Source organism: Crocodylus porosus, unplaced genomic scaffold (genome assembly GCF_001723895.1).
Source record: "Crocodylus porosus isolate Cpor-Errol unplaced genomic scaffold, CroPor_comp1, whole genome shotgun sequence".
In the NCBI taxonomy this organism is placed as follows: Eukaryota; Metazoa; Chordata; order Crocodylia; family Crocodylidae; genus Crocodylus; species Crocodylus porosus.
The window spans coordinates 156137508-156148375 of record NW_017728886.1 but is presented as its reverse complement, the minus strand read 5'-3'; the positions used below and the strand labels follow the sequence as shown (position 1 = coordinate 156148375).

At 42.2% G+C, this 10868-nt stretch overlaps 1 protein-coding gene across 1 annotated transcript in view; it reads left to right on the top strand.

Moving 5' to 3' along the window:
- JARID2 (jumonji and AT-rich interaction domain containing 2) overlaps nucleotides 1–10868 on the top strand; it is a 314361-nt gene that overhangs the window by 222492 nt on the left and 81001 nt on the right. The window contains exon 4 of the mRNA XM_019543649.1: nucleotides 1750–1919. Within this exon, the coding sequence (XP_019399194.1) occupies nucleotides 1750–1919 (170 nt within the window). The remainder of the gene's footprint in view (nucleotides 1–1749; nucleotides 1920–10868) is intronic.

The window sequence follows — 10868 nt, the reverse complement described above, 5'->3', positions numbered from 1 at the left end:
GGGCAGCTTGTCCCAGCCCTAATCCCTCATTGTGGGGGCATCAATCCGCCCCCTCCCATGCCCCTTCCCTCCCTGCTCTGCCTACCATAACATACTTAGCAGCTGGAGGCAGCTGTGTCCAGTGTGCTGAGGACTGCTGTCTGTTTAGTCTATGGCCAAATCTCAAATCGACCGAATCTTTTGAATCTATTCAGAGGCTTCCAATTCAATTCAGAGCTTTAAATTGGTCTCCCTTTTTTATTTGGATTTGGAGATTCGGTTACCAAATCGGGCTGAATCTCCTCCACATCTAATCTGCTACTGAAGCTTCACACAGCTGAGTTTCACAATGGATTAATATTTTGTTGATAGAAGAAATCATCAATTGAAATTCATCTCCTTTCCCCTCTAAAAATAGATGTTTTGGGTTCCAAGTATATTTTTCTCTGTCCTGCTGTTAATCACCTTTGGGCTGACTCTTTTTCTTTCCTCATTTATTTATTTATTATTTTGTGTTGGATACAAAACCACAAATTTTAAACCAGCATTTATAAAATTATTAGATCGTGAATTAACTTCTGGCATTCTGAATAACATTTGCATTTCTGAGTGCTATGAAACACTTATTTTCTAATGCGTTAGGTTAGTCAGACTTCTCAAAGTGTCAGTTGACTATACCTCAGTCCAGAAAAGAAGTTAAAATGTCATTGGCCATGATTAGGCTTAAGTGTGTATTTACGTTTTTTGCAGAATTAGGTTCCTGGAGAGGCGCTAAGCTTTTTCCTCTTCAATTAACCTCCTTCCCACCCATAGTCTTTCTCCCTTAAACATATTTCTTCTCTAGTTTTTTTTTTTTTTTAAAAGAAAAATCTATTTATTGCTACCTGCTACCTTCAGAGCCTTCAAATAGGTGAGTTTTTTAGTTTCTGCCATAAATACTTGAAACCCCGTTGATTCTCTGAACCATACATGATGGTGCATAACATACAGTTTACGCTGGAGATCCAGCTTGTTGCAGTGTCAGGAATGAGAGGCCTTCATGCTGCCTTTCTGCATTCTTTGTTCTTTTTAATGTAGGCTTGCAAGATTGTCCTGAATATTTTACTAGCCTAAGTGCAAATCTCTGTCAAGCTGCTGATGGTGAGAAGGAAAGCCCTGGTGTTTTCTTTGCCTATCAATAATACTTTCCTTGAAGCTGTTACAAAATTGCATACTAATAGATGCATAACAGTACAACTGAAGAATGTACTACCATTCCAGGGTTCAGTTTCAGGATATCTGGGCATTTGGACTGAAGATCTAGCAAATTTAGAAATTTGTAATGGACCTAAGATATCCAGGATATAAAATGGTTCTACTGTAGGTAGAAGCAAAACACCTTCTAAAAAAAAGGGGGTGAGGGGAGAGAAGAGGGTATCATGAAGGAAAGAAATAGAGATTTGTCCATTAGCGTGTTAAAATGTTTGAAGCTTATGCTACAGTAGCCAGCTGACAAGACATTCTCTTTGTGTGTTGCTTGGTGCCAGCTGGATAAACAACACACAGAAGAGCTAAAAATTAGCCAATACTTTAAGATAAGCACCTTTACAACCATTTAAAAAATGATTAAGTTCTATTAACTTGAAAAATTCATTGCCAACTTGATATGATTATGGAGGATGCAACTGACAACCCTCTGGTTTTATCCCTCTTTTTTCACATTGAGCTGTTTACATTGAAAGTCTATATTTTCATTTCTGCCTAACATGATACTCTCTCTTGTTTTCACAGGCCGAGGCTGCAAGCACAAAGGAAGTTTGCTCAGTCCCAGCCAAACAGTCCCAGCACAACTCCAATAAAGATAGTGGAACCATTGTTACCCCCTCCCGCTACTCAAATATCTGACCTCTCGAAAAGGAAGCCCAAGACAGAAGATTTCCTTACATTTCTCTGCCTTCGAGGTAGGAATCTTGCAGCAACCTAGGGAAATAATCAGTAATCCAGCGAACAGGATGCGGTGCCCCATGCTGAGAGTACTGCCTGGTGCAGCACTTGAGCGTGCTGCACACATTATTGCACTCATTTCCAATCAGTAATGTGACTGAGCAGAAGGAGTAGGTGTCCAGCACTCCTGTGTGTGTATATAGGAGTGTTAGACTCCATCGTTATCAGACTATAACATGAGGCCAATAATTTTGCAAAGAGAAATTTCTTTTCATGCTTAGTACCCTGTCACCCTGACTAGGTTTTTGTCTCCCTCCCTGTCCTTTATTCCCTCACTTTGTCTGCTTGAATAAGTCGAAGCTCTGTTTAACCCTCTGTATGTCATTTCCGCAAAGAGAGGAATTCTAGTTAGCTCTTCCCTTTCTCCACTTACAGATGCCCTTTAGTCTGTCCTCACCGTACCTGCTTTGTCTGATTAGAACAAAAGCTTGACTTTGTCTTGCTCATTGCTCTCCAAAATATTGTTTACTACATGATAACTAATGCATATTATCTGTTTCATTGTCAAATCCTATTAGAGAGAAGGCAGCTGTAGGCTTATGGTGGGGTAGGTGGATGAGGTCAGTAGCATAATGAGTGATGCATCAGCCCTAGTGGCCACTTAGGGCCCATGAACAGCAGTTGCCGTCACTGCTGGCCAAGTTTCCACTGGTGCAGCTGGCACAGCTTCAGCCCAGGGCCCAGACCCTCTCTGTCGCTCACCTGGATAAGGTGAACACTCTACCCTTCACCGGGGGTTGAGGTCACCTACTTTCCTTACAGAAAAATTCCTGGTGTCTGATCTTTAATGTGGTTTTACAGTAGGGTGGCTAATGTGTGATAGCGACCTTGTAGTAAGAATGTGCCTTTTTGAGCAATGAAGAAAAAACCTTTGAGTGATGTTAAGGTACTTTTTGTCTTGTGAAATCAAAGGAAGAGATCCTGTTTGTGTTGTGCTATTCAGCCAAGTTGCATGCTATTTTTCCCAGGATAGGATTTGTCCTGCCTCTACATAGGGTCCTGAGGGCATTTTTTTTCATGTTCTATCTCCTAGTAGTGGCACTAGACCCAAGTTATAGCCATGTTTCTTTCAATGTCAAGCTTGCCAGTTCCTGCATAGCTATTCAGTGCTTTATGCTTTATGTGCTGGAGTGGATGATTGCTGTTTCCTTTGCCCTTTCCTTCCCGTTCCTTGATGTAAAGAAATGCCTTTGTTCCTGCCCTGGCTACCCCATCCTAATCTAGTGACACCACTGAAGTTTGCCACTGTCATCTATTATATCAGTTTACTACTCTTACATCACAGATTTCTATTGCTGCTGTTACAGCAGGGGCAGATTAATGCATGGGCACAGGGGCCTCTGCCAGTCAGGGGCCCCCTGGGGGCAGGAGCCCGCTGCACTCCCCAGCCTGCAGGCAGAAATCCTGTGAAGCACTGAAACTCCTCCATGTGTTAAATGCGTGAGAGGCAGTGGGAGGTGGTGGCTGACTGCTAACTTGTCTGACTGCTCTATAGGGACAACTGGGCTGAGGCAGCACTGAGAATCCCCACTGTCCCTGCCACTCGCTACCCAGCTGGGCTCTCTCTCTGTCTCCCATTCCTGTGCCTGAAAGGAGTCTGATCCTGCCCACCCTCCCTCCCTCCCAGGGGTCAGGTCTCAGGGCAGTCAGCTCAGGACAGGGTGCTGTGTCGCTCACAGCAGATGCAGTATGTACATCTGTGTGTGTTGTGGGGCTACGACCCCAAACTGCTTCAGATCTCTCTGTGGGGCAGCATGCAGTGCTTTAGTCCTGCTGTCAAGGGCTGCTTTGGGGCGCAAAGAAGGGGAATCCCACTGCCCCCAGTAGGCGTGCAGCAGCTCTCGACCCCAAATAAGGCTGCCGATACAGAGGGGTCTGCAGCTCTCCCAAGTGATAGCACCTCATGTGGAGAAGTATGAGCTCTTCCAAGGAGTCATTAGATACAGGTCTGTCTGTCTAGAGAGGTATGTTATATATAGAGAGAAAGAGTGTGCATGTGTGTATGTATACATCTGTATAGCTAGCTATATAGAGAGGGATACATGTATAGAGAGAGATTATGCATGTGTGCATATTATTGTATATATCAACATAAAGTTTAGCACATGTTTAAAGTGTCAGTAAAGATATTGAGATGTATTATGTAGGCCTACTGCTTTATTGTAATTGCAAGAATCACTAATTTAACGGTATTCTTAGACTCTTACTTGAGGCTATAGGTCTGGCATGTATTTTTCTTGTAGTAGTTTACTGTAGTGTAGGTGCAATGTAAAATGTGTATTTAAAAAAAAATAGTCAAACAAGAGCCTACATGACCACTGAACTAAAACATCTTTTCTTTCATGCTATTATACATTTATCCCATGCATCTGAGTCATTTTCCTAAGGCAAGTTGTTTTATTCAGTTTTGTATGGCAAAATTGAGTAGTTAATTTTGATATTACGTGTTGTGCTTTATTTATTAATGGACCATGTAAACATTTAAAGGGCCTATTTATCAATGCTTTTTGATACATTCATGTTTATAATGAGGTGTGAGGGGGCCTATAATTTTCTTTTCGCCCAGGGCCCCAGGAAATCTTAATCCACACCTGTGGTACAACACTGTGCTCCCAACTCGAAGGTGACTGATCAGTACCACCCAGAGCTGTCTCTCTTGATTTTTCTCCTCCTAGTGAAGCATGGTTGAATATCCGCCTTTAAATGCATTCAGCTGCTCATAAACTTGAACCAAGGATGCTAAATTATCTGTCTTGATGCTCTCATTCAGTCTGCAAAGTTCTCCTCCCAAGAGGGTTGAGGATGGTCAGGGTTTTTTAATAGATGGATTGTGAGAAGTTGAATCCAGTGGAGTCTAAAATCACAAGCTAGTCCCTTGAAAGCTAATCCATGGAAATGTATTTCTAATTTACTTTGCTCTGAGGTTGTTCAGTCTGTTGGCAGCCTGCAACTACTGTGCTCTGGGCCAATTGACACAGTTTGTTTGTGGGAAAATTCAGCTGGCGTGTGTGCGCACATGGGCACATTCACACAGATTTTTTTTTCTGCTGCTTACTTATTAAACATATATTGTTATAGCTTTCCTCAGATGTGGGAGCTTTGAAAAATCACTTGAATGGGAAAGAGAGACACTCTTTTTTCCCCCCCTTAGTATTCTGATTTTAATAATGCAATAATAAGACATGGATATCTTGTCCTAATCCACTACTATAGTCTGAAATATTTTCTCTCAGTAATGAACATTTGGATCTCATACCTGTAATTTCTTCTAGCAGATGTTCAGCTGTAAAGAAATACATGTTTTATAGTGTGGTTGAAGATTTGCAATCCGTTCTTAACTTCTTCAAAATGCAAAAGTGTTGGTTTCTTTCACACAGTGCTTGCACATTAAAAAAAAAAAGATTGATTTTTCTCTCCCCCTACCACCTAAATGCTAGAGGGGAAATGCAGTGGGAGAGCTGAACTTGGGTGTTTTAATCAAGCCCCTTTAAAAGACTGATAGTAGAATCAGAGAGGCTTTCTGCCCCCTGATCCATCCCCTGTGCATGCTTCTGTTATTACCTTATCGGTTAAGTACACACGGTCAAAAAGCCCAAGGCTGAATTGATTCAGTCTTTGCAGGTTAGTCTAAGCTGCAAAGTTTGAACCAATAAGCAGATGAACAGATATTCACTTCTGATTCAGGAAATGCAGCCACATGCCTGGAGTGGTTCAAGCTGGAAGTCAGGGGGTGCTACAGCATGGTTTACTGGCATGTAGCCAGCATGGGTTGTGCATTCATTTCTTCTTCCTGCTGCCTGTGAGGTCTCTGGGATTTTCAGTCCACAATCACAGCAGCAGGACTGTGTGGGGTTGCTCATCACTTCTTCCTGCTTCCAGATGCCTCTAAGATTTGTAGTCTACAGTTGCAGTCAGTACTAAGTAAGCAGGTCAGGGCAGCTCTGCACTCCGGCAGAAGGGATATTTAACTCTCCTCCCTGGCCTCAAACTTCAGCAGGGGTTTGCCCGGGGAGGGGTGGGGAAGCAGGGTAGTGAGCCAGCCCTCTGCTCTGAATAGGGAGCAGAGGGGTGGGGCCAGCCCTGTTCTCTGGAGCAGACAGCCCAGCCCAGGGCTGCAAAATAGTGGGATGCTGGGGGACTCTGATTTAACCTGAACCAGGAAGGGGTCTGGGACAGAAGTTTCATAAACCAAGTTAATTCTGATGCTATATTCAACCAGGTTTATCTTAAACCAGTTTCAGCCATTTTGAAACTGGTTTATATGCCCTAAACTTCTGTTCTGTTACAGGTTTAAACCAGTTTCTGACCTCTTAAACCAATTGATGTGCTCTGTCCTTAGCCATTGAGTCTGGGGCTATGGATGGGGCTTCCGCCACCCCAAAATTCTCCATACCACCCCCTCCCAGTGCCACCCTGGCCCAGCCTGCAGCAGTAACCCGCCCTCACCCCATGCGCAGATCCGGGAGCACATGCCCCCCATATGCCCTTCTAGGGGTGTACGTAGTGGTGGGAGCTGCCTCCCCTTCTTCCAGTGAGCCATTTGCAGCTCCATCCCCCATGCCCTTGTGCACTGCAGAGGCCTCAATATGCCCTCCTCTTCCTCCCCTCCTCCCCCCAACACACTTACCAGCTGGACCCAGCTGCTCTTGGTGCTGCTGGGCTACGCATATGTATGGGCATTTATCTGTGGCATTGTTGGCCACATCAGCCAAAAAAAGCTGATTGCCAATTCAGTCAATTTTTCTTGTATCGATGCTGATCCAATATGGGACTGGGGTGTGTGTGTGTGTGTGTGTGTGTATCTTAGTCTCATCTCCCTAAAAGGTCAGAGTCACCCATGTAAGAAAAAAATTATATATAAAAATTTTATTATGTTGGTGATACTGAACTTTTCAAGAGATGAGACTGAGATTGAGAGAGAAAGTGGGAAGTGACCCCCATCCGTCCATCCTGATGCACGCAATCAGTGCTGGGTGGAAAACTCCAAAGGTTCTCCTCAGATACCATGTTCCTCCCCCAAAAGAATACTTAGCTGACTTCCAGTGAGAAGTCGGGAGATTTAGGCTGGATCTGCACTGCAGATTTCTGTCAGTCCCGCTCTGAAGTGGTGTGACCATTAGCCAGAGTCACTGTTTCAGCAGAAGCCCAAAGTTTATGTACACTTATACAGACAGTACTGTGTTTATACTGATAAAGCTTGTTATTGCTTGGCGGAGGTGGTTACACTGTGCTGGTGCAGTACACAGCCGTGTCCCTGTAGCATGTCCACAATAGCAGCATTTTGCTGATATAATATGCAGGCATTCTTATTCTTAGTGTAGGCGTAGCCAGACTGTACTCCTTGGTAGAATGGTTGTACTGGTATACAGCATCCCTAGTATGGATGCAGCTTATACCTGCTAGACCAGGAACAGCACATTTTTGCAGGATAAGCTTGTGTCTGTGTTGAGGGGCTTTCTCTGGCACAGCCATGTCCTTCAGGAATTGCACCTCTGATGGATAAGCTGACAGGAGAACTTTAGAGGCTTAGACCGGGTGCTATACCAATGGTTCTCAGCTGGGTGCTATGTAGCTGTTATGTATGCAAACACCTACATGTGACTCACAAGATTAAACCCAGAGATTTCAAATAATAAAACATTTTGACCTGTTGTGATTTTTCTGAGCTCTTTGCAACAGAAGAATTACTGTTTTTTTTCCCCCCGTCATTAAGAAAAATGAGTAGAAGCTAGGAGCTGGCATTTTTCTGAGTAGTGCCCTGAGTAAAAAGGTTGAGAACCACTACCCTACTCTAGCAAGTGATTAAAAGTGCACACTTTGTGCCTACAAGAAAAGTTTATTTTTATAAAATTTAATTAAATGTAGCACTGATGGTTTGAAATTACTTTCTTTAAAGAAATTGTTTGTGTTAGTGGGCTTAGACGGTTGTTGTAGCTGTGACAGTCCAGGAAATGTATGAGTTTTGGGTTTTTTGTTTGTGTTTATTTGTTTTATGATGTGATGTTTTTTATTGGACAGATGGTATTATTAAATAATGTAGTTATACAGTTGGTCCAATAAAAGACATCACAAAAAACTCTTAGCTTATTTGTGTTGAGGAAGAGAGGCTTATTGAAACTAACTGTCCATTCCTGAACGCTCTCAAAATCAACACTATGATTATGTATTCCAGTTTGCTCTACTTGGGCAGACTTGCTGTAAGAGAATATTGGTTCTGTAAAAGAATCATGGAAAAAAATTCAGTTTTTAATCTTTAAGAAGCAAGCTGTAGAATCTCATAGTTAATGCTAAGTATACCTGCTATATAGTCCCAGTGCTATAAATCACAGTTCTATTGTGTTTTTTTTCCCCCCTTTTTAAAAACATGTCACTTAAGAATATGACCTTTTTTCCCCAACTTCCACAGTTCTGCCTGAGGCTGTGGCAAATGTGTGTTACATTGTTTCCCTTCAAAGCTTTTATTTTAAATAAAATAATGAATATATCCTTTTGAAATACAGATTCAGGAATGTTCAGTTTGTGTATTTTTGTTGTATCCTAGAACTGATAAATATCTTTGTGGAGGAAGAAATCAACATTGCTGTTTGGGGGAGCAAGAGTGAACAAAGTAATTTGGAAAGTGGGATGGGAATGTAGATCTGATGCAGGATGGGAATGTAGATGCATCTAGCTTAGCGCATGCGTCCCTTACATCTCCTTCACCCAAATATCCTTCAACACACCTCCATCCCTGCTTCTCATTCCATAAAATATTTAATGTCAGATTATCTGGTGATTGCTAAGCAGAAAGACAGTACTGATTTTTTTTTTTTTCAACTGTTGGCTAGAACACTGGGGCATAAGTGAATAAAAACCTTATCCTTCGATGATTTGTGACCTTCATTCTTCAGATATTGCCCTTGTTTTTCTACTGTCCTTAACTCCTCCCCACTCATGAAAGTGTAGCGAAAGGAAAAATCTGTAATAGAAAACTTGTTGTTTCCTTGCAAGTGGTACACAGACATGGAGAGAGATAAGTTTTCAAAAATGTTAGTGGCTTGAGCTGTGCAACTTCCTGCTGAATTGTACAGGTAAATCCTTATACGGTGTTTTACCCTTTCTCCCTCACAAAATACTAAAACTCCTGGCAGGCTTTAATCTTTGTGGCTAGGGATAGAAATTATACATAAACCAGTATAAGTGATCGGAAATCAGTTCAAATCTGTAACAAAACAGAAGTTCAGTGCACATAAAACACTTTCAAAATGATCAAAACCAGTTCTAAGATAAACGTAGATGGATGTAGTATCAGACTTAACTGAATTAAGTTAAATTAGTTTATTGAATTTCTGTCCCAGATCCCCTTGATTTGAGCTGTGTGCTCTAGTGCAGCAGGGAGGCAACTTCTGGCCTGGGCCACTGCAGGCATCTGGCTGCATTTCCAGCATCAAAAGTGAATGTCTGTTCATTTTCTTATCGGTTCAGTCTATGCAGCTTAAACTAACCTGTAAAGGTTGAATCAATTCAGCCTCTGGCTTTTTGACTGTCTGTACTTAGCCTGTAGCAATTATGTGATCAATGGTAACCTAGTATCATGATGCAATTGAATAGCATTTTTTCTTTAAAAAGTGTTCAGCATAGGTCTCAGTTTTGCAGTGTGACCCATTAGCATGGATCCTTTGCTCACATGCATTGATTTCAGCATGGTCTCTCAGCAGAATACTGTGCTAGGTTGGGGCCTAATTGATTGCTAAGTCCAGAGTATGAGTTGTGATGCTTGAGTGTGAGCATCCCCTGAGGGAAAACTAGCATGTAATACTTTACTCAATAATATTTTTTCCCTGAAGTAGCTTTGTCAAATGCACAGTATAAACTTACAGCAAAGTACGAATGTTTGTGATGCATGTTCTGACACTCTGGCTCTCAGAATGGGGTGCTCCTCCTCTGATTATGCCAGTCTTTGGCCTGTGGACTTTTGTGAGCTGCTTGTGGGCCTCAGTGCTTTGGAGTTCGGTTGGTGGGGGAGCATATTTGAAATGAAGTGTACAGTCACATCTTGTAAAACATACCAGAACAGTGGAGAATTTATAAGGCGCAGTTGGGTTTACTGCCAAAATTCCCTTTCCAGATAGTATTGCAAAATATCAAACCTGGATATTGCAGCCCACAAGGTCTTATTGCTTTGTGTCCCTTCATAAAAGCATTAAACCTCTTTCAAGTGTTGAACAAACAATGCTTATAGGAAGTAAATCTTCCCTGCCGATACAAGCCAGTGAACTAGCTCAGTTCCTCTGTGAGGCTATTCTTCCTCTCTCTCAATCTCAACCCAAAAAATGCATAAAGCTTTGCAAACTTAGAGCTCCCATCAGTACTTTGTAAATGGACCTTGATGGGTTTTTTCCCCTTTTTAAGTAGTTTAAAAATTCCAGTTAGAAGAAACACACACTGCTCCTGGGGTTGGGTTTTTTTCTTTATATCTTTTAGCAGATAAATCCTAATTTAATTCTATAGAACCTCAGTCTAATACCATTACATGAAAAACACTCCGGTTCCAAAAAAAGGAACAGATATTCATCTATAGGGGTCTGTATCACTTTGGGTTATAGATCACATTGCCTCTGAAAGCTTGATCCTAATTACTTTTTAAGCAAACTGTAATTTAGGAAAGAGTGAGTTTACCTGCAGGTTTGCATTAGCACAGGGCAAACCTATTTAGCACAAGCTAAATCTATTCCAACACGGAGGAAAGGCAGCAAGAGGGCACAGCAGCCCCCTGGCTCTCCAGAGACCTAGCGGACCTACTGTGGTTAAAAAGGAAAGCCTACAAAGGATGGAGGACGGGATTCACCTCCAAGGAGGATTACACCGCGCTGGTCCGGTCCTGCAGGGAGCAAACCAGGAAAGCCAAGGCTGCAACTGAACTCCAA